Raw genomic sequence first — 24,335 nt, forward strand, 5'->3', positions numbered from 1 at the left:
TATTTGGACCATGTCCAAGAGACCCTGCCTCAGCAGGTCTGGGGGCTGGTTCTGGACTCCACTGTACACATCTGGCTATGTAGATGAAACTTCTACCCACAGCTATTTTTTCAGATAGAACTAAGCCTCAAAATTCAGTTCTCACATCAATTTCTGATGTTTTATTGACACTGTTACTGATGGGGGAATGTGCCAGTTTGGATGTATTATGTCCCCCAAAACACCATTATCTTTAATGCAATCTTGTGGGGGCAGACATATTAGTGTTGAATAGTTTGGAATCTTTGAATTAGGCTGTTTCCATGGAGATGTGATTAGTAACACCTTTGATTAGGGTGTAATCTGTTGATGGGATTGTTTCCATGGAGGTGTGGCCCTGCCCATTCAGCTTGGGTCTTGATTTTATTACTGGAACCCTATAAAAGCTTAGAAAACAGAAGGACTTCAGAGCAGCTGCAACCAACAGAGATATTTTGAAGATAGCCATTGAAAGTAGACTTTTGCTACTCCCAGAGTTTGCCTGGGAGAAACTAAGAAATAACCCCAGACACCTGAAAGAAACGTCCTGGGAGAAAGCCATTTTGAAATGCAAACTGGAAGCAAGCAGGTGCCAGCCATGTGTATTCTGAGCTCACAGGTTTTCCAGACACCATCTGTGTTCTTCAGTGAAGGTACCCTATTGTTGATGCCTTTGTTTGGACACTCTCATGGCCTTAGGACTATAACTTTGTAACCAAATAAACCCCCTTTATAAAAGCTAACCTATTTCTGGTGTTTTTGCTGAGGGCAGCATTAGCAACTGAAACAGGGAAAGAGGTAAAGAGGTAAAGAAAATAAAGACGGATTACAAAACACAGAGGGGCCAAGAATGTTAGGGTTTTGAAAAGAAGCCAAGATTTCCCTAAATGTCAGAGAGCTCAGAAGAATGAATAACAATGGTGATAGGAGCCACCACTTACTGAGCTTGCAAGTAAGGCCAAGCACTGTGCTAGGCACTTCCTGTGCAGATTTAAAGAGAAATGGTCTCTTTGAGTACACTCAGGCTCAAACCAGGAATTACTTGTACAAAACTCCAGGTAAATGATAATTTGGGATACTGATGCAGTTTCCTAGTCAAAGAAAGACAATCTTTTAAAGTTCCTTTCCATCTCACCATGGCTGTGAGCTTAGGCAGGTTGTTTCTGACAGCTGCTGGTACACACTGATCTGTGGAGTCTCAGGCTGGCTGATGCACCCAGAGGCACCCCCACATCTTCCAACATCTCAGGATCTTCTTTCTGAGCTTCAGCCCTCACTGAGTCACAGCTCTGCAGCAGAGCCACCTTAGAGACCAGGTCTGATGGGACAGGAGACCCCTGCCACCACTCTGACCTCTTAATCCTGTCTCTGCACAGTCAAGAATCTTTCAACCACCTCCAACAACCTCACTGTGCTGCCTAAAACTCACTGACAGGTCTCCACTACCTTCAGGAAAAGTCTGAACTCCCAGCCTAGAAACATTCCATGATCTGACCCTTTTCTTTCTTCAATGTCTCCTTCCCCACATCCTTCTCCCCTCTAGCACACTGTCTCTCCCTCACATCCAAGATACAGATTCTAATTAGCCCAGCAACTTGTAGTTTCCAGATTTTTCACCTTGGGCCCTTGTACAAACTATTCTCTTTGATTAGAAAGCTGTCCTTCCCATACATCCTCCCCCAAAACGACACCATCAGAGCTCCACTCAAACATCACAGGAAGTCTTTCCTGACCCCCTCACTGACCAAGGCTGAGTGTTCTGCCCATATGTTCCCACAACCTCCTCCTTTAGCTCTACCATAGCAGTTATCATGTTCTAGCAAAACTGTTTTGTCTCTCTGCTGTACCAGGGCCCAAAAGCTAAGATGTCACTGACTGCGCCTGCTTTGCTGTAGAACCCACAGAGCCTGGGGCACAGCTGGCATTCAAACAGTGGTTGAATTGAATGCTGGTGGGCAGTGCCTCCTGAACATGTCATCGTGTATATTATAATTACAGAGCAACTGGCTATTAACTGTGGAGCCCTGGATTTCTTCTTCTTCTTCAAATCAAAATGTTCAGAAAGTGAAGGGAAATTAACATGTTACTGAGCACTTAATATATTCCAGGCACTGATCATAGGACAATCCCATATTTCAGATACGCAAATTCAGACTCAGAGGTTAAATTACTTGCCCAAAGTCACAGACCTAGGGAGGATCAGAGCCGAGATTCAGGCCCAAGATACTAAAGCCTATGTTCTTTCTATGACCCAGTGTTGCTTTCTATGATGTCCACAGTCAGGAAGCCTTGAGGTAATGCTCAGCAGGCAGCAGTGGCTTCGGACCCTTGGTTACCAGCCTTGTATCTGTACTCACATTTGCTGTTAGCTGGGTGGTCAAAGCTGAAACCTTTTCCTGGGAGGCATCCAGCTCCCGGCGCAGTTTGCGAATCTGAAGACAACAAGGGACAGAGTTACTTGCTTTGGGGTCCAATTCCAGGTTGAACTGGGTAAAAATACGATAATAGTGAAAGAGGAAATCCAACCAGCAAATTATTCCTTACCTCTGACTGGCATTTTTCTTCTGGCTGTAAGAAAACATAAGGGCAATTAAACCAGTTGAAGAACAAAGAAAAATGCAGCCCATCTTACGGGGAACACCATACTGGGCACTCTGGTGTATTTCTTCAGATAAATTGGTTCAATTAATTTGACCAATCAGAAAGGACCAAATACAAACAGCATATTATTTTAAGAAATTAGGAAGAATTAGAACACCTCCAATTATTTTGGTTGGGAGGAGCCACACTGCCCGGGGCAAGGGGCTTACGGGAAGGTATGTGATAGGGAGGGGATGAGCCGGGATAGGGTTGCCAAATTTAGTAAATAAAAATGTAGAATGCCCAGTTAAATTTGAATACATTTTTGGTATAAGTATGCCTCATGCAATATTGGGGAGACACTTTCCTAAAAAAATTATTTGTTGTTGATTTGAATTTCAGCTTTTATAGGGCACTCAGTATTTTATCTGGCAACTCTACCTGTGGATGGGAGGCAGGTAACTCACAGGTTAATTCTATCCCATTTTATCCCTTCCATCCATATCCCTAGGACACTGCAGCAGGAGCAGCCACAGGGCAGCAAGGTCCCTAGAGTGAGGGTGGCTGGGAGCCCCTATCAGTCAGCCTGCTGACTCTGCCTACTGTGAGGATAAACATGGCCTTTGCCTTCCTGCCATCCCATCCTGTGCCCCTAGGGAGTAACAGCAAAGCCCATGGTCACACTTACTGGCAGAGCCTGCCACACTGTGCCCAGGGTGTGTGGTGACACATATACCTGCCAGCTCAAGCCTGTAAGATTACCTCTTTCCTCCCATAACAGGAATCCACATGGGTGAAGAAACTGCTGAAGGGGGAACCCTTCTTTCCCACTCCTCAGATTATCGCTGGGGCCCATTAAAGAGCAACCCCCTACCCCTTCCAGGAAGTGTTTGAATTGTTCCTGCCCTTTTCTCCACCCCGCCAGTCACACTTCCCCAGGGGTGGAGGAGTGAGTTGGGAACCAGGTAGGTGAATACAAATCAGTAAGGACCCTATCTAGTCCTTGGGTTCTTGCCGTGTGTCCTCATCCAATTTTGCTAGTAACAAAACCACTGATTTCTAAAATGAGCACCTGACTCCGGCATCCACTTCTCTATTAATTCAGAATGCAGAAGGGTCTAATTCATTAGGCCTTGCAGACCCCATCCCCATCAGCTGGGGCAGGCAGGTGGCTGCTCCCTATCTGGCCTCCCTTTCGTCCCTGCTCCCCGCTGCCCTCACTCCTGATCTTGCCCAAGAGCTCCCTTTCTCCAGGCTGGCTCCCAACAATTATTTTTAAGTCCTGGGGCCAAACCATTTAATCCTTGCAGTAATCCTATAAAATAGGTTTGCTTGTATTCCTTCTGAGTCTCAGAGAGCTTAGATACCGTGCCTAAAGTCACACAGCTGGACAATCTCCTCATTAAACAAACACCCTCAGGAGACGGTTGAGAAACACTGTCAAGGACTCACTCGTTACTCCCAGATGATATTCATCCATTCCTCTCCATTGTCCATCCTTCTGTCCATCCATCCCGCCTTCCATCAAATATTTATTGATTTACACCTAAGTGCCAGGCACTGTTTAAAAAATTTCAGATATGGCTGTGACTAATACTGAGTCCCTAACCTGTTGCTTACATTCTGGTAATAATAACTGGTATATATTAAGGACTTAACCACGTACCAGAGACTGTCCCAAGCACTTTGCATTCATTATTCTTTCAATCCTCAAAACAACCCCTTGAGTAGGTACTAATACTCTTGCCTTCTGTTTTGCAGATGAGAAAGTTGAGGCATAGAGAGGTTAAGTCACACCATGGTCACAGCTGTTAAGCAGTGGAGCTGGGATTGAATCCAAGGCCATCTGGCTCCAGAACCTATAATCTTAACCAGCACATTCTCCTGCTCTTTTACTACAGCCACATCTTTGTGGAGGCTTTCCAGAAATAAGGCCCCTGACTTCTGAGTCTGACCCAAAGGTGAAAAGTTAATGGTGAGAATGTCACAGCTTTCTAACATTTGGGAGGATAATGGTAGCCTGTAAGTAAGCCGAACTAACAGCATGGGACTGGCCCTGCTTCCAAACACTCTCATCAACAGGCCATTGTCCTTCCCTACACCTTCGCTGCTCACCACCTGTCTCGGGTTGAGCCCTCATTCTCAACAGCAGCCTGGAGAAATCATGTGTTTTGCATCTTGCCCCCAGCTGCCGCTGCTTGTCTCAGTTCATCTGAAGCTACGGGCCGCCCTCATTCAGGAGTTTTCCTGGGAACTCACCTGTTGCTCCCTACCAACCAAGAAAGCAAGTAGTCTTGTGGATTTTCTCTACTCCAAGGGCTGGCCATGGCTTCTCCATGACAATTGTTTAACATCAAGTTGTCTTTTCTTTCACTTATAGTTAAAATTACAGGCAAAATCCAGGCAGAATGAGCATACTTGAATATCCAAGAATTACCAAGATCTTAGAGAAAGAATCTGCTGTCATCTGAAAAGAGCCTTTAAAGCATTCAGCTATTCAGCAGGCTCCTTGGTCTAGGTCTTTGTAAGAGAGTCCATGGGAAGATTTAGGCTGTTTATGTGTTTCCACAATTGAGAGAAGAAAAAAAAAAAAAAAGACAGTCTAAATAGATGACAATTGAATGCCAAGGATGATCCTGGATGGGATCTGGGGATGGAGGACAGGAGGCTCAAAGGGACACAGTTGAGACATAAGGAAAAGGAAATACAGAATGTAAGCTTTGTATCATTGTTGAATCTCTTGAACTTCTTAGCTGCGTTTAATGGGACTGCATAAAAGAATGTTCTTGTTCATGGGAATTGTATATGTGAATTACAGTGTTTGTTCAAGGATGTGTGCAGCTAGCTGTCATAGGTTCAGAAGACAGAGCAACAGATGATGGATAATAGATAGGGAGATAGGGAGAGAGGGAGAGAGGGAGGGAGGGAGGGAGGGAAGGAAAGAAATAGCAGTGTGACAATGTGTTCAAGTTAGTGGATCGGGGTATGGGTAGGTCAGAGAATGCTGGAGTTCTGTGTATGGGGTTTATATTGTTTTTGCAACTGTTCCTATAACTTTGAATTTATTTCAAAATAAAATGTAAAAAAAAACAAAAAAAAAAATTCCAAAGATCTCTGTTTATACATCAAACAAAAACTGGGTTGTTCATGTTAACATTTACAAAGGCACCTAAGCATTCATTTCAGAATTTCATCATCACCAAGTTGCTAATATGAGATCAGTTCTCGGTGGTAGCAGCATCTAACCAGACTTGCAATTTTTCCTTGGAGCTAGCAGACTACTCTAGCTTGAAGATATTCAAATATTAGACTATTTTTAAAAACTCTGCCAAAGGGAACTAAGAGAAGGCACATGTAAGACAGTAAATGGGAACATTTGACTCCATGACTTGTGGGACATCAGAGACCATCTTGTCAAGTTCCCTGATGTAGAAAGCAAAACTGAGAGCTCTCCCAGAATAATGAGGCGATTTGTCCAAAGTCATGCAGTGAGGAAAAACTAAGATTAGCTCTCAGGTCTCAGGCTATCCAGATAAATATGGAATTAAAAATGATTATTAGTTCTTTGGTGATTTTGGGATTTATATCAACTCAAAAATAATGATTTTCAACTTTCATGAACTACCAGCTCCATGTCCACACACCCGGAATGTAGCTACTGGAACAGGGGTCTTTCACCACAAGAGCCTCTGGCATGAGGGGTGTGCCCCAGGAATTCCATGGGTTGGTTTCTTAGAGCTGAATGCTCAATAGATGGAGAAACTCCTGCTCTTTCCCTCCAGGGTTGATGATGCAGATGAGCCTTCCATTTCTCACTCCTCGGTAAAGGGCCCACCCCTCTCTGTGTTGACAGGAAATCCTGGAATGCCACTGGTGAAACATGGGGCTTGGGCACTATGGTATCTGCTATGGCTGTTCTGCCTCAACCCTGTGAAATTGCAGGGTTGGCCATCCCTCAGTGCTCTCCAGTGCTTCTGGCTTCCTCTTTCAGTAGCAGGCTCCTCTCTCTACCTAAAACTGTATCTTCAGAGCTTAGCCCAGAGCCTGGCATATACATACAATAGTACTACACACAATGGTGCCAATAAATATTGTTGAATAAATGAATTTAGTTTTGAAAGTAACATCCCTGGTTCTCATATCCCAGAATTTCATTCTAGAAGAAAGAACTTAGTTGATACACTGGCTGACAGCTGGAAAGCCACCTCTATACTTTCTTAATAGATAATGGGTCGAATAACCCCTTCCCAAGGATACTGTATGTAAAGGCTTTCCAGTGAAAGCCAGGACTCTGACCAAATTTTAGACAAGATGACCAGCTAAGGAAAGAGGTATTTTGGAGGGATGACATGGACAGGAGCAGACTGACTCAGACCATTTCAACAGTCAGTGAACTCTGTTTGCTTGCCCTGGGCCTAAGAAAGAACAATCAGGCCTTGTTCTCTTTAACTTGCTTCTGGGACAGCCTCTTAAAAGGGCCTTATACCATTTGTCCTGCTTATATAGCCCAGAAACCTAGCATTATCCAAAACTGAATTATGAAAACATTTGCTTCTATGGAATTAAGGGCTAAAGAATTTGATTCACAATAACAAAGTGATTACTTTTTCCTATAAGAATTCTAAACTTAACGTTTTCAAGATACATAGAAGTATATAAAAACTTTTATAAAAACTAAGCACCACTGAACAAATCCAGTATTGTATATGACTGCATTTGGCTTTTGTTCAATAATCTTTTCATTGATGACAGCTAACATTTATTGAGTGCTTTCTCTGTGCCATTAGCTCTACATTAATAGCTTTACATGTACTTTCTCATTTCATTCAAACCTATTTTTTGAACACTTCCTATGTGTTTTAAGTACTAGGAATTAGGAATAAAACTAGAAAACATCCTTGTCCTTGAGGAGTTTCTATTAGAGTGAAGTGTAATCTTTGTATTATTTAATCCTCATTACAATCCATAAGGTAGGAAATGTTATTCTTTCTACTTTACAGATAAAGAAACCGAGGCACACAGAGGAATAACAAATTGCTCAAGGCCTTTCTTTCCCAAATCTAGCAGCACGTGGCCAAGGCTTCTCACACATTCTAACCAGTTATCACCCAAAGCACAAAGCCACTTAAACAAAGCAGCTGGTTCCCGATTTAGTGGTTGGCACATTATAATCAATAGCTGTTTGTGAATTTCAAATCTTGTTTCCTAATTAATTGATCCTCTTATAATAGGAATGCTCTCTACAGGAGAAACATTTGTATTTGATTCTTGATGGACTTGGTCCACACAGTCCTAGCCACATGGTATTTCTTTATACTCACTGTAGAATAAATTGACGATGTACTGGAAACCAAGGAGAGTGAGGATCCATGAACTATAAAAAAAAGAAAAGGTGAATTGCACAGGTAGTTTTTATGGAGCCAAAAACATGGGGAGGGGAAGGAAACACGCACCATCGAATGCTGCCAGCCCAAGACAACACAGAGCCTAACCTCTCCTAGACCCAACCCTTCCCGGTTTGGTGATAGATCAAATAGAGAATAATTTGCTAAGGGAGTCACTTTCCTATTACCACATTTTTTTTTCTACAGCACTCTAAACACATTTTTTTCTGACTATCAAAATAATACATGATCATTGAGTAAAAATTTTCAAGTACAAAGAAATGTTAAGAAGTATATTCACTACCATAACCTGCGTGACTCATAATTTCATTATCCCAGAGGCAAACTGTTACCATTTCAACATATTTTATTCCAATCTTTTTCTGAATATATTCCTTTAGGGTTGAGATTGTGCTGTGCACAATCTTTATTTATATATAATACATATTTATAATATATATTAATACCCTGCTAGTGTTTGCTGCTTGCATATGGAAAAAAAATGAGCTGATTATTTTGAACACAAAAGGCTATTTGCCACAGTAACTTCATTCTAGATGAATATGTAGCAGAAAACACCTCCACTGAAATACAGTCATCATTTGATGTATCATGTATACAAAGCGACAAGCAAATGGGGTCCTTTTTTTCTGTTTCTGACTGTACTTTGTGACTCAAAACCACCCTTATATCCTCTTTAGAGCCCCCTCCCACCCCCAGCCTGCATAGATATTTTATTATTTGTTCCCATATAATTCTAAAACATGATCTTTTCTAGGATTGGGTATTCTGGTTTCTTTATCTTTTTGGAAACCTGGTTCTTTAAATAATATTTTCTTCGGTAATCTTTCAGCAACTTGTTTGAAAGAAACATTCCCATACAGACATCAAGGCCCTTTTAATTGGGCACAGCTTTCCTGATCACAGGTGGAATGCCTGTCCCCCCATGCCATGTTACAGCCTGTGGTCTGGAAGTAGGAGGCTTAAGAGCCACTTTCCATGGGTACTAAACGGCAATCACTTATCACCCAAGAAGTAAACTCAACTTGGATCAGCATTCGGCAGAAGCTATCTGCCAACAAGATGTTTGATGAACAGCTTGGCCTAAAACTCAAGTGCCTACATTGTCTTTCCAGTAGACTTTCCCCAGCCTCCCATTCCTCCTCTGTATGTCCATCACACTAGGAGTCCTGCACTTCTCTCCCAAGCATGCCCTGCATAGTACTTTCCTGCTTCAGAGTCTTTGGTCATGCAGTTTAGTTATGATGTTTCTAATTTCTTCCTGTTGAAATCTCTAGGATGGGTTCAAATGGTTATCTTCTCCATGGAGTCCTTCCTCATTTCCTGACCACCACCTGGATGGGCTTCCTCTTTCATCTGAACCCACGGAGCTCTTGGCTTGCCATTCCAGCCCTCTTCTCTCTTAGCAGCTGCCCATTGCTCTGTGGCTGTTCCTGCACCACCACTTACCTCCCCCCCTTTTAGCAATGCCTGGAGTTTTAGACCTTTTCCTCCATTATTCCTGCCTCTATGACATATCTGACCCCATAAAAGATGAGTTTAAGGTGTCAGTGGCCAATAACGGCTTTCAGTGTTAATATGTCCACACTTTAACAGAGGCTGCTCATGCACCAGCCTGGTAGCCTAAGGTTCTAAAGGGCAAGTTTCTTCAGCCCCATGACACAGACACTAGAGGGGAGATAATTTTGGAGGCCAAGTTGGAGGAAGAGATGCGGATAACATGTAGCCACCTTTCAATCATGTTTGCATGATGGCCCTGGCAGAGGCAGACTCTAGAGTCCTATACTGGACTGCTGCATGGCCTTTGGCTGCTGGAGAACAGAAGTTTTTTCTCTTATATTTCTCCATTGCAGAAACAGACTTACTGACACTGCCTTCAGCAACTTCTCAGTGCCAGATTGGTGCCACAGGCAGAGAAATACACATCTGCTATGCTTTGCGGGGAGGCAATTATTTTTCTCTGTAATTAACTCCTCTCACTTGTAAATAGCAATAGCAAGGTTGTGCTCCAAAGAAACAGACTCCTTGATTTCCAGTCAACCCCAAACTGAATGTGGCTTGCCTTAACCATTGTACTTGGCCCTCTTTCATGTGAAGTGTACCAGGTCATAGCCTGGGTTTTGCAGCTTGGATACTTTTGGACAACAAAATACTTATGGGAGTTACAAGACCAAAAACAGCTAACGCATGCCATGCAATTTCCCTCCCTATACTGGTAATTCCAAAATTTTACAGCTGAAGGAAACACAGAATATCTGGTCCACCTCTGCCACTAAGGAATCTGAAACCCAGAGAGGTTAAGTGACTTGCTTAAGCTCACACAGCAATTTAGTAACAGGGTCTCCTGGCCAGAAGTCTGGGGACTGCTCTGCCCCTTGAGTGACCAGGTTTACTGGTTTCTGAGTTTTTTTTGTTTTGTTTTGTTTTTTAAGCCTTTTGGTATGTTTCAGAATAATTTCCTAAGCCCCTCATGCGTAGGCACAAGGTAGGATTGATGTTTGAGAAGAAAGAAGTTTCTGGTAGGAACGAAATCACCAGATAGAATGAAACAACTGGGCATATTCCAGCCAATAAAGCAATCAAATGCCTGTGATGTCACACTTGGGTATTATATATATATTTATATATATATAATATATATTTACACACACACACATATATATATATATTTTGCAGCTTCATACTTATCAAAATACTTTCTAATTTATACTATTGTTTGATCTGATTCTCACCATTATGGGGAACATGCAGGTAATATTATTTCCAAGCAGCACAGGAGTTTTTACCCCCAATTAACAGAAAAGTACATTAAGGTCCAGAGAGGTTAAGTAATATGACCTAGCACAGGAGCAGAGTCAGGAGCAGGGAAAGAATGTTGAGTCTAGGCATTCCACTCTACTTCCCATTCCACCACGGGGTCCTACAGAAGGAGCCAATGACAATAAGATATAGTTCTGATGGTAAATAGACTGACCTGCCTCTCAACCACAAAGAGAGCCTAATCCAAAACAGAGAATACACACCTTCTTCATTGAAGATGAACCAGAGTTTGCCTCAGACAGGCAAGGGAGCCCAGCTAAGACTAAGGAAGAGCCAACTGCTGAGGTTGGATCAAGTAGAAAGAGAGCTCGGAATCAAGAGTCTTAGGATCTAGTCCTAGTTGCATAAAGTCCTAAAGTTACTTCTGTCTCAGCGTAACCATAAACGAAATGGGGATAAATAATAATGGCCCTACAGAGGTGGTAGGGAGAAGGATTAAAGAACGAACGACAAATATAATAATAGCCACCATGGACTGAGTATTTATTACAAGCCAGGTATTTTGCTAAATGCTTTCCAGGATTTATCTCATTTAATCTCCACTTTGGATCTTTGAGGCAGGCACAATTATTTTCTACAATTTAATGAACAGAAAATAGAGGCTGAGCAGGGTCAAGTCCCTTAACTGAGGTCACACTGCTAACAGTGGAGTTGCGAGGATATGGATCACATACATAGCTCAAAGGCTATGAACACAAGTGAAGTCCAATGCAAGATTTCATTATTAATAAGCTGCTCTACTCCTGTGGATTTCTGCATTTTAGACTGCACTCTTCATGATTTTTGGTGAAGTCGCTGGATGTTTTTTCTCCCAAAGGCATCCATTTTAAATATGCCTCAACCATTCCCCTAAATATATGCTATTAAAGTTGACTTTTAAGATTGCATAATGCACATAATGGAAATTAATTTACCTGCAATAACTTTGAAAGGCTGCATCTGGAACACGACTGTACCCAATCTACATATTTGTGATTTTCACTTCCTTCAAAATGGAAAGTGCTAATTAAATCTCACAAAAATCTCACACAAGTACTTGTGCTAATTCCTCCTAAATTTCTATCCTCCTTTGTGGCATACGATGTGCTAATTGACTATTATAAAGAGCTTCTATTTGGTCCAAACATAACGTGAATTTTTCCCTAACTGTTCCTACAATATTGGGAATTTCTAGATTAAAATAAAATCTTTCTTCACTCAATGGAATTAAAAAAACCTAATTACACAAGCCTTATTTATTTTCTTTAATGTAATACCCTTGGAAGAAATAAAGTCAATGTAACACCAAATCTCCCCAAAAGATGAAAATGTTACATTTCATGGTATATCGACAGCAGTCTTACACCCTTCCCCCAAATTAGATTTTTACCTCTGTGCTTCAGTTCCACATCAGCATGAATCACTAGGTTTACAAAAGTCTAGATACTGCTTGTGGGCAATCCCTTTTTATCAATGTCAGTTTGACATCCCAGATAATCCATAATTGTTGCCTGACAGCTTGATTCCAGATGGAATAAATAAAAGCTATCTGATGATACCGTAATGGTGCTGGACCTTTATGAGGCAAATAGTGCTTGTTTGGACAAGCTTCAGTACTGAACATGGTTTACTCAGGTACACATATGACATGGAAGATGGATACAGCACAGCATGAACCACATGTAAGCAGTCGTCAAGGAGGCTAGGAAATGCTCTGTGGCAGTGCTGGGCTAGCACACTTACTAGAACAAAGTTAAAGACAAACTGCCTGCCTTCACCTGATGGCTAATATATCCTCCAATATTACAGCTCTGAAGGGTTATATAACTAATTTCTAGCTCCTAAATCTAGCAAAACACTCAGTAACGCAGGATCCATCCACCCACCCCTCCTTAATCCTCTGTTCCAGCAGGTTCCCATATATGGATTTACAGACTGTGTCTGCTCACTGTTTGTCACTGGATGCAAATGATACAGAAATCAAGGTGGAGAGTATTAAGTCATCAGGAAGATTAACCCAGGGGGAGGGGGGCACTCTATAACTAAACTCTTTAAAATTTTTGTTAAAAAAGAACACTGGGCAAAAGCAGACCCTACATCTCAAATTTCTCTCCCTCTTGATTTCAGATCCCCCCTAAACAAGTTTGTTTTCCCACTGGGAGGATGCATGTTCCCCCACTCCCACAGGTAAAGGGAGCAGAGAGGTAAGCACCAAAGAGTCCCTCTCCCACATTCTTTTCTGTCACGGGGAAAAAAAAAGAAATAGGGCACAACTAGAGGTGTGGTCCTCAGGCTGCTCCAAGATTCCCCATCCTCCAGCTGGGGACTTCTAGCTCCCAAGAAGCCAATGCTGAAGCTGTGTCTATAGGCTGTGACGTGTAATAACACTATTATAAGCATTAACATTTATATGTATATTTAATTTAACCCCCCTAATTCCATGAGATAGGTACTATTATTATTCCCATTTCATTGGTGAAAAAATAGAGGCCCGGGCAGGTGAAGTAACTTGCCCTAGATCATAGGCCTAAGAAGTAAAGCTGGAATTCAAACCCTAGCATTCTTATTCCATGTTCCAAACCATTAGTCAGTGAGTCCTTCCTCCACTGTTGGATCAGCCCCATCTCTAGGAAGGGTGGGAGTGATGTCCCTCCAGAGCATTTTGATGGCCTACACTCCCAACTCATAGATAACTCAGGAGAAAGAACAACGGGAAAGAGAAATGAACTGAGTTATGAAGACGGCTGACAGGCTTCCCCAGAGAATTGTTCTCCCACAGTTCTGATTAAAAGGAACAAAACAGAATATCCAACCCCAAATATTCACAATCAGCAACCAAAGAAGGAAAAGGGCATAACCAAATGCAACAAACTTAAAAAACAAAAAACAGACACTCGAAGAAAGATATAGAAAATTCTGGAGTGGAACAGAGAGGCACGGCTGCCCACAGCCCTCCAAAGCCACAGGGGTACGTCAGCACAGGGAAATGAACTCTCCAGTAAGTCGCTCTGCCAAGATGGTGAGCCAGCGGCTGAGCCTCAAGATGGAGGTGCATGCCAAAAAGCCGTGGCTCGAGTCCAGAAGAGAGAAGCCTAGAGTGGAACTCGGTCAGCTCTAAGGTTCATCTTTTTTTTTTTTTCCAGCAGCCTCTTCCCTGAAGTCCTCCATGGTTAATGAAGAGCCAGACTCTACTTTTCAGAGTTCCCTAGAGCTGTGCTCCTGAACCGTGGCCCCCAGGATAGGAAGAAGCATTGGAAGCAGGTACAGGCACCTCTCAGGACTGTAAAGGAAACTCAACCTAGAGGCTCATCAACCACACCGTGTAATCTGACAGACGGCAAGCTTCCTCACTTACCTTCTTCAAACCCATCCCGGAATGAGCCAGACCGGCTCATGGTTCGGCTCTTCTCATCCAGGGACATGGAGCTGTTCCGAAAGCGGCTGTCAGTGTACGGGTCATACTGCCCATCGGCATTGGAGAGGCTGTGGGTTCTCAGCATCGTCGGGTTGGACAAGCTCATCTGGGTGACAGTGGTGGGACTCGCTGGAGTGAAAGGAACAGAATCAAAAGGCTGGAAATGCACGCCTCTGTTCGATTCTCAGATGGGGGCAAGGAGGTGACTGCTCGTGGTCAGCCATACACGTTCCTGCTGACTTAGCTCCCTTGCCTATTTCCTAAAAGGCAGTCACATCAATGTTTGAGTTACACACTTGGAGCTAAAAATAAGGGAGGAAAGGCGGGTCAGTTCCAAAGCAAAGCCCTGGGCCTCGGCTTTCCAACTTGGCACGTTCAGACAAGCCAGTGTCACCTTCCAGGCATGAGCTTAATTACTCCCTGGGTTCATCTGGAACAATGCACTCTAAAGCCAAAAACCCAAAATAGTCCAACTCAGCTTTTGATCAGATGGGAAGCATTTGTGCATGACAAGAATCTCTTGCCTCAAAGAGTTATGGCTAGGAAAGAACAATATGAACACAGGTCCCATTACCTCAGATGGTTAACCTTTAATACTGGTGTATAAAGAGCTTCAGCTCACGGGGAGCACATCTACCTGAGCCAAAACTGGCTAATTCTTATTAAAATGCTGTCCATTTTAGTAACATACAATATTTTTCAGAGGTATTCATTTACTCAAATTGAAGATTAAAGCTTTTTTTAATTTCAAGCCACACCTGTCCTTAAAGACACATTTCTATTATTCACAACATTCACTCTAAACAGTAAAACAAAAGATTGGGGAAAAAAATTTTTTTTGTTCTCCTTCAATCTTCCATTTACCACCTTCATGTAACCTTGTCCAATAATCCAGCCAGCTGATCTTTCCTTTTTCTAACTATAAACCACTTGCTATTGGATTATATTCAGGCTTACACATGCTTTCATATAAAGCTTCGGATTGTTCTCTTTCACCCTATTTTATGGGTCTATGTGGGTGCGTTTTATCTCTCTAAAAAGATCCTATTGACATGTTACTCAGGGACTGTGGTACAAATTATTTTTCTTTCCCCATGGTGCCAGTCAGAGCATTATGTCAGTTGCAGGCATTTCCAAGAATATTTGGTTCAATCAAAACCTGTTATGTTTCCAGCTTAGTAAACCAATAAGGAAGACCAAACACAGGATACACTGCAAAACCTACTTCATCAGAGGTCTCAGAAATAGAACGCATTCTTCTCGAGGATGGGATGGTTTGCCGTTTGCCATAACCCTACCTATTTCAGCCACGTAAACAGAATTACTGATGAGAGTACCCAAACCTTTGTTACTTTTTTCTCTTTCTTTTGCTATCAATCTCCTGTAACCAAGCCACATTGCTGAGGGCTGATCAGATACTGACAGTGATGTGACCACCTGCCTGTGACCACATTTCTCTTTCAAAACACAAGATAACCTCTGCCCTATGGAGCCAATCAACACATCTGATGACAAGTGGCTACTCACCAAGCTGGGAAAAGTTGAATCTTGTTCCAGAGGGAGAAGTTACACTGGAGCCGGAGGAGAAAGGGGAGTTGGCAGCCGTGTCCTGCAGGCCCCCTGCAGAATGGGACCGTAACCATTCTTTTGCATCTTCTTGAGTGCGCAGCTGGGAGGTGGGAGTATACCTGGACAGACGGAAATCAAGCTGGGGTTAACTATGAACAATGCTTATGAAAATGAATCCCATGGAGCTGAAGGTAAATATATAAAAAGAAAATACATATCCAACGATGATTTTTTAAAAATCACATTACAACGTACCCTGAAACTTACGAAATTTCTCGTGATCTTTTTTTGCTATTTGGCCGCCTTTAGGGAAAATTGCAATTCCTTTCAGTTTGGGAGGAATACATAAAGGGAGCAAGATCAGTAAATGCTTAAAAGAGCCGTCACTGGGCATATCTATAACATGTTGATTCATGACAGCGTTATGTCAAAGCTTTCACCTTGACAGTATTGAAGCAACAAAACATGCAGCTGTTAGAGCTTTTAGGGAACTTTAATTAGATAACTCAGGCCATCTGCATTCTAGAGCACAAATATGTGGCTATGAATCACAGTGTATCAGAAACCAGACTTGAAAAGGGGAAGGTCTGAGGACACTGATGCTTATAGCAGTTGCTTCATTCCAGCATAAACAAGTCTTCTTAAATAGCACCATAACCATCAGGTTTTACACATGGGAGGGTCTCGAGAAGTCACGTGGGGGTCTACCTCCTCATCTATTCTGAAAGCTCTTTGGTAATGATTTATTGAATGCCAACAATGTGCTAGGTGTCTTCATAGATACCATCCCACTGAAGTCTCAGACCTACCCAGCAAAAGAAATGCTAATTACTCCCAGTTTCCACTCAGGGACACCCAGCAGAGATTCCAATCCATGTTTGATTCCAAAACCTATGCTCTTTTCCTTATGCCCATGGGAAACATATAGAATTCCTAAGAGCTCATGTGGCTGGGTTACCACTGGAATGATAAACACATGTACTAATGGGGAGACCACTGTTACTTAATAGAGGAATTCTTCTGCCTTAAGAAAAGGTCTTGGTATAGTGTTGTCGGTATGTTGGTATTGGGTATGTGTGTATACTGAAGGAGTGAGCTACAAAGGGAGAGTCAGTGAACAGGAACATAAAAATGCTTCTTCCTTAATGTTATATATTAAAGTGGTCTATCATATATCCCTTTCTGAATTTTGGAAAACCAATTTTAAAAAGCCAGAGCTACATGATATTGATAGGATAGAATCTGCTATCGACATATAGACAGCATTTCAAAATGTTAATATTTAGAGAGGTGAGCTTCCTCTTGGGACATCAGGGTATCAATGTCACACTCATATTAAGAGGGGCTGGGATTTAAGAATCTGGCATGTCTGCTGACAAGTAGCTCTCCTAAGCATGATGTGAACTGTTAAGTATAAAAGGCCTTGCCTACCCACCCTTCTAAGCCACAGTGCTAAACTCCCTCCCGCAGGACACGTGCTAGAGGATTTTTCAATATTTTCCTTTTTCAGATTCTTAGAGGTGGCTTTACTTAGAGCTCCCACTGAAAGGAAGCTTTGATACCTACCTCACGTTAGTGTTCAAAATGCTCTCAGCCTTAAGAGGTGCAGGTTATTAACTACAGACATACATGACAGCAATGAAACATTTCATTCCAAGTTCCATTTTATGCAAAAGCACTTAATGCTTAGTACAGGGTGAAGCCGATGCTACAAAGAATGAGGTGTTTAGGGAGCAGGAGAAATGACAGCTGCAAGTCATAAGACAGTAAGATCATGGGGAAGGTGTTAGCAAACGGAAGTTCCCCTGGTTGGCAAAGTGATTTAAATGGAATGAGCACTGGTGACTTATAGCATCTTGTTTCACCAGGATTAGCACCAAAAATGAATCCAACTACCATTTATTATGAAAGAAAGGAAATTCCTTCCTGGCAGTCTTTTCTTTATTTTCAACAAAAAATTGGCATCGAAAGTTGACCCAATTTTTGATTAGAATAATTAGATGAGTGCAAAGTATCTGTCTTTAGCAATTTTCCATGGGCCAAAACATTAAATATTTTCCATTTGGAGGGAAATGTTCCTCTCTTCCTTTGCCCTTGTCCCAGCTAACAAATCAACATGCTATAAGTCAAGTCCCTTCTCTTGGAAGACAGCCCCATGAAGAGAATGGTCATGGTGAACCGGTCAGCAATTTACCCACTGGCCCCAGAAGCAGCAGTGACTGCTCTTTGGGCTTGCCCAGGGATGTTTTTCATGAGATGGTTTTACCACATTAAGCCTGGGGGAGGTGTGGGGGTGGGTGGGAAGCACAGCACCTGCTCAAGCAAATAAGCCAACAAACGGAGAAGTGAGAAAGGGAGGATACGAGGGGGATCTTCATCCAAAGGGTCCTGCTGCAGTGGCCAAAGCGGGGTCCCCAGCCCAAACCCCCACCAGCCATGAAAAAGTCATACAGCCAAGCTCCAAAGCCACAACAAATGGCATGGATGCAAGGAAGAAACAGATACCTGAGTCCTTTCTTAGGCAAAGTGTTCCTATCAAGGTGCAGGTCACTGTAGAAAGTTAAAACAAAAACAACTTCAGAGAAGCACAGAGAAGGCAGGGAGTGAGTGTGAAGGGGAAGAGCCTGGGGAAGGGGCGGAAGAGATCTGGGGAAATAAGGGTAGCATGGACACCCTCATCACCAGGGAGTACTCCCTCATCCAGCCATGCATGCAGTACATCCATGGAAAACCAAAGAAACCCCATCTGTGGTCTGGGCTGACATCAGTCTCCAGGAGGCCTGAATTGCTCAGCCCCAATTGTCCCTCCTTTTCCACAGGTTCAAAGCAAGTTTCAGGGGCGGCCCCACCTCAAAGCAGAGCCCGAGCCACCAGCTGCCCAGTTGCCCAGCTCTGTATCCCCACTACTGCTTTGCAGCGGTAGAGCTGCCAGCTTCTCTGTACCCCTAACACTAACCCACACCCTAAATGCCACTGGGAATGACTTCAAGTGGGAGAAGAGTTAGAGGATTTCAAGAGGCTAGCAATCTGCATATTTGGAATTCATCTGTAGCAAAGTGAATTCCAGGTTCCTCTCAATTTCCTTAGCTCCCGTTGGGCGTAGCGAGGCGCTAAGCCCTGGGCCCAAGTCTGGGCAGGTTTCAACTTGCTGGCTGATAAAGTAAAGGCATTTGGATTTCCAAAGAACAAGGGTTTTAAAGTCTTGGTTTGAGTCTGACAAAAAAACAAAGTTTTGCTGTTGATGGGGTGAAAAGGTTTTTCATTACTTTTCTTTTTTAACATGAAAAAACATCTGCTTATTATGTTTGGCCAAACCATCGCTCCCCTACAAAGTTAAGGTCAATATCTGCCCCCAAGGCCCACCCCCAGGGCAGCCGGGGGCAAACACAGCCTCTTCATTTTTCAAGTCTTAACACTCCACATATTATTTTTCATTGTCATTACAGGAAAGGGGCACACAGAACACAACAGCCTGCACGACGTAAGGAGCCAAACTGCAGCAAAGGACTTTGAAAGGGAAAAGAGCCAGCTGCGTGGGAAGTGGGGGAGGTGCGGGGCGGGCAAAGGTGAGGGCCAAGCTGTACAATGGGTGGCAGATCATTTCTGGGCTTGTGGGGCTTGGGGAGGGGCGAGGAGAGAAAGGAAAGGATGGGAAGCTGGGAAGCAGGAGCATGCCACAAAAAGCCCGAAATGCAAGTGAGAGCTTCTGCCGCCTCAGGTCAAATGGCAGGGAACGAAGGGTCCAGCCCAGCTCCGCCTTTCCCTGGGCGTCAATGGACAGCGGGACAGTCCCTCACTGGCATGTCAGGGTGCCACAGAGTACACTGCAACCACAAAACACAAGCAGAAGCCTCAAGCCAACAGCCTCACAAGACATCTGGCTTGACACAGATGGGCACAGGAACCTAGAGGCACAGAGGGGACCCAGCCTGCAGTGTCATTACCTGTCTTGTTTCCTGGGCAGAGTACTTCTGCAGAACTTAGGGCTAGCGGCAGGGGAGGAAAGAGGGCTAGAAGTCCAGGCAGGTAGAAAACAAGAGAAGGAACATTAGATTGGAAGAAACAAGAGGAGGGGTTATATACAGTGATCCGCACATTTTTCTCATTCCCGCGGCTGATCAGTCCTGGCATTCTTCCCTATGTGGAGAAACTCAAGACCTATCACTACTGCAGTAAAATCCAGGGTTGTGTGGACACTTTTAGTTACTTGATTTCCTATCACGATGGCCAGCAGCCCTTTGGTAGGAAGGTGTTTGCCAAGACCACGGTATCAACCAAGCCGCGTAAAGAGCATCCCACCACACCTTCCATGGCTGCAGCCTCCCCCTACCCTGCTCGCACAACCACAGGGGGTGGGGAAAGAAGCAGCTGATGGACAGACAGAATACAATGGGAGTATTTCAAAGGCTGAAAGTCTTTTCAAATGGAAGCACTAGAGCTGCTTCCAAGAGACTTGCAGTCACTCTAAGCACTGAGAATAACCACAACAAAAAAAGATAACAGGAAGCAGAGCCAAGCTTAATTCTATCCCAAACTGGCTTCTCCCAGGCAAGATAGCCATAATTAGGCAGAGAGAATCTCACAGGCAAAGATTATTTAACATTTGGGATTCCTAACTCAATGGTTTTACTTTGGGAAGGATGCCTTCCTCAGAGATACAGGCAGCCAAATGCACACCACCAACCTTTCCGACAGTGTGGTCTTTACACTGTTGGTTCTGACAAAGGGAGTCAGGGAGTCGTCCTTAGAGGAGGCGATGAGGCCAGTGGAGGAATTGTGACTCAGCCCCCCTCCGCTGCTGAGGGAGATGTCAATGGACTCGCAGCTGGTGTGGAGGCTGCTAACGGACTGGAAGCCCAGGCCGTCCTTGCTAACTGCCGAGGGGCTGCTGGCGTTGGTGCCCCAGGTGAGGCTGTTGGAGGGGGCCGAGTGGGCGGAGCTGGGGCTGGAGGCTAGTGGAGACGGGTTGCTGTCCACATTCTTACTGTAGAGAGGGCTGCTGCTCCCGCTGCTCAGGATGCCACTGCCTGAGGGGGAGTCTAGGTTACCTTGCTGGGTCATGGTGGCATGAGGGTTGGAGATGACCACCGAATTTTTCATGTTTTCGGCTGTGGCGATGGGCACTTGCTTGGTAGGCTTCCCACCAAAGAGTCTGTGAAGAGACAAAGGGTTGTGTGGATTGAACACCCGGTGCCAAGGGGCACGGAGCTGTTAAAGAAGGGTGGGGCCCTGGAGACAGTGAGAATCCCTGGGGAAGGAGGCACAGGCATTGCTAGGGAAATGGGAAATGTTGCCCATTAAGTGGGCCTGGATAATGGTGTATCACAAGGTTCCGACTTCAAGTCGAGGCTGCAGCTGAGGCCCTGGCTGTGAGGACAGATGGAGAATAGGCCTATCCACACGGCTTCTCCTTCTTTCTGTAAGTATATACTAACTAGAAAATTGCCTTGGTCCTGGAAAAATTTAGAGGTTAAAGAGCTGTCTTAATCTTCTTTGTCTCCACGACCCCAGGCACAAAGCTGGCACTCAATTCATGAGTACTGGGCACAAAGTGGGTTTCCTAGGATCTCCAAGCACAACATGCAGAATCAAGAGGATGAGTTTAGGATCTGGATGGGGCCTGGGAAAAGTACCTTCACAGATTTGTCTCAAACTGTAAAGCCCAAACTGAGAGCTTTGTCTTTAGAGCCAGAGAGTTTGTACTACCCAATGATATACACAAAAACCTAGCTGGGTTCATAAGGTACAGCAGGTGTGAACTGTGTCACAGGGACACACACGGAGCTGTCTTTCCATGTCATCGGGATACGGGGAATTAGAGAATGGCATAAGTGCACCCCTTTTCTCTTGGCTGGGGGATCTCTGGTAGAGTGCTGGTCAGAGGGTGGTTCCCATTCCAGAAATGCAAGGTCTTTATTCCACCCACTAAAACCCAGGTGGAATAGATGCCTTTGAAAAGTGATGAAGCTGCTACATACTATGATAGGCAAATCGCCTTTTACTCAGCTACTCAGAGCAGTGTGGGCTTGATCTTTGCCCTCTCCAAAAGGTCCTACAGAACTCAGTTATTGTAAAAAGAAACAGACACTCAATCCTCCCTACAATGTCTGGTGACAGGAGAGAAACACTTTTGCCTGGTGACAATCAGGGAATGAAATATCCTATCATAACATCTTAGTTTCAGAATGCTACATACTTCCAGGGACAGGGACCTCACTACTTCAAAGGGTAACCTGCTCCATTGCCAACCACTTCTAATTGTTAGAAAACCAAAATCTGATCTATCCGATCAATCTCCTTCTGACTTGTACACATTGTTTCTAATCCTGCTCTGTGTAACTACACAGAAAAAGCCCAATCCTTTTTGTCTTAGTCTTTCAAATCATTTGAAAAGAGTTATCACCCGTCACCCAAGATTTATCTTCTCCAGACTAATGTGCACGGGGAGAAATGAGAACACCTTAACGATTTAGGAAAAATGTAATTTACCAGGAACTGGCTGAATGGCACTCCATTTATAGAGCCTAAAAAGTTGCCTGTAATAGAATAGCGTATTCTATTACACTAGCCTAAGGGTCTAGTAAAATGCCTTTGTAGTTACTAAAGGAAATCTATAATTCCAAAGAGTGAATATCACATATAATACTTGAGGCAAGATGCAGAGAGAATTTTCATTTACGAGGCACTCTGTTAAAACGACAAAGTATTTAGAACAACAGGATCTTCCTTCCCCTGAAAAAAAATCATTACTGAAATTCTAATAATCAAGTCTAGACAAAGAACAGTGAACTGCTACATTATACCCTTCATGTGGAATGCTTCTTCTGAAGTCTTTTCAAGTATACCTATTCATCCCCAAATATGTACATGTGCATATAATTTTTTTTCCACTGCTTTATTTTCTCTCCTTGGGACTTACTCTTTCTTATGACAAGAACATTCCTGGGCAAGGTAGGATGAGGATAGTCCTGTGTTTATTATAAATAGATAATACAAACAGGCCAAAGTTGTCCATATGTAAAAAAAAAAAATTTTTTAAAGAAAACCAGTGAACGATAATATTCTCATGTAGAAATTTTCCACCCACTGGGGGAAAATGATGCCTTTTTAAAGTAACAGGAAAATGATTTCTCCTTTTCAGAAATCCTTCTACTTTTAAGAGTTTTTTTTTTTTTTAATTAAAAAAATTTTTTTAAAGGGAGCTAGAAACTAACTTGGTATTATGCATGCAGTCTGAAAAAGTATGTGAGGATATTGGGCTATTTGAGAAAAGCATCTTGCCAAGATCACTCACTGCCTGACATAATGATGAGGGAACTCAGCTACAGAATTACCACGACAAAAAACCAAACCAACCAAACCAAACCAAACCCAAAACTGTCTGCTGTCCCCACCCAGCTCTAAGGGCCTATCAAGACCTCATCTTGGATGGTCACTAACTTACTGAGCACTTACTACGGGCCAGACATGGCTACAGAGATTCATCTCCCCAGCAACCCTACGTGGCAGATATCGCCATCCCCATTTTACGGACGAGGAAACGGATTCAGAAATATTAAGTAAGGTTACTGGGCCAACTGGGTGGCTCCAGGATTTGAATCCAGGATGTTTGATTCCAGAGGTTTGAGTTTTTCATTCCAACTTGGGAAAACAGTCAATCAACTGCAAAATTGCTGGCAGGATCTGACTAGACAGTTTTCTAAGAACTGAAGTATAGAAAAACCAAAGCCACTTTAACTAAAAAACAGACAATTCGCAATCCAGGATGCCATTCAATGCATTCCGGTTCAGCCTGGTACCGTTTACCCACTTACCTGCGGAGCGTGGGAGAGGCCACGTCTGGGTACTTGGCTCCGGGCGGCAGACTGGCCTGCGCTGCAGTGGACACGGGCTGGGCTGCCGGGTTCACTTTCACTGAGTTACAGGAAGCCACACTCTCGTTGTCTGACGAGATGCCTTTCTCCTTATCCGTCTGGTTGACCAGACCTGGCAGAGAGCTGCCGAGGGCTGCTTTGGATGGCTCCCTCAGCTTGGGCACTGGCAGGCCCGCTGACTTACTGCTGATGTTGGAATCTATGCTGCTGGTACTAGACCTGTTCCCAGCTCCGTTCCGGCTGTTGGACTTACTGGGCCTTGGCAGACTCCGGTACTGCAAGTTCGTCCGGGAGCTGAGAGACAGATAGCCATCGTCCTGATTCGGAGCCCCATCCATGCTTGTCTTCCGACTGGTGGACCGACCCACAAGCGCAGATGATTTTGGGATTTTGCCTAGCGTGGCTGACCTGCTAGTGACAGTGGCCCCGCTGGCCGTGATCATGGCTAGACCGGCAGCCGAGCCACTCTGCTTCTTGAACCCAAAGCTGCTGGCGTTGGCAGTGGGTGTCCTGGAGCTGCTGGGGAGGGGCTTTTTGGATTCGTCGCCACTGCTGCGGCCTGCGTCTGAGGGGGAGCGCTTCACCTGGGAGGCTTTGGGAGAAAGCCTTCCTTTCTCAGATACCTTTGCATCGTCTGTTTTGCCTAAGGGAGAAATCAGCGAGGTTAGCCTGCAA

At 43.8% G+C, this 24,335-nt stretch overlaps 1 protein-coding gene across 10 annotated transcripts in view; it reads right to left on the reverse strand.

Annotated features, from left to right (window-relative positions):
- NAV2 (neuron navigator 2) overlaps positions 1 to 24,335 on the reverse strand; it is a 747,149-nt gene that overhangs the window by 48,418 nt on the left and 674,396 nt on the right. For 8 of the 10 annotated variants that reach the window (XM_037839250.1, XM_037839247.1, XM_037839248.1 and 5 more), the window contains exons 14-22: positions 23,601 to 24,303; positions 20,471 to 20,938; positions 19,731 to 19,796; positions 18,292 to 18,336; positions 15,745 to 15,905; positions 14,158 to 14,346; positions 7,920 to 7,972; positions 2,563 to 2,586; positions 2,376 to 2,450 (exon numbers count right to left, since the gene is read on the reverse strand). In XM_037839250.1, the coding sequence (XP_037695178.1) occupies positions 2,376 to 2,450; positions 2,563 to 2,586; positions 7,920 to 7,972; positions 14,158 to 14,346; positions 15,745 to 15,905; positions 18,292 to 18,336; positions 19,731 to 19,796; positions 20,471 to 20,938; positions 23,601 to 24,303 (1,784 nt within the window). The remainder of the gene's footprint in view (positions 1 to 2,375; positions 2,451 to 2,562; positions 2,587 to 7,919; positions 7,973 to 14,157; positions 14,347 to 15,744; positions 15,906 to 18,291; positions 18,337 to 19,730; positions 19,797 to 20,470; positions 20,939 to 23,600; positions 24,304 to 24,335) is intronic. The other 2 variants (XM_037839257.1, XM_037839249.1) reach the window with 1 other exon arrangement.

Source organism: Choloepus didactylus, chromosome 6 (assembly GCF_015220235.1).
Source record: "Choloepus didactylus isolate mChoDid1 chromosome 6, mChoDid1.pri, whole genome shotgun sequence".
Taxonomy (NCBI): Eukaryota; Metazoa; Chordata; class Mammalia; order Pilosa; family Megalonychidae; genus Choloepus; species Choloepus didactylus.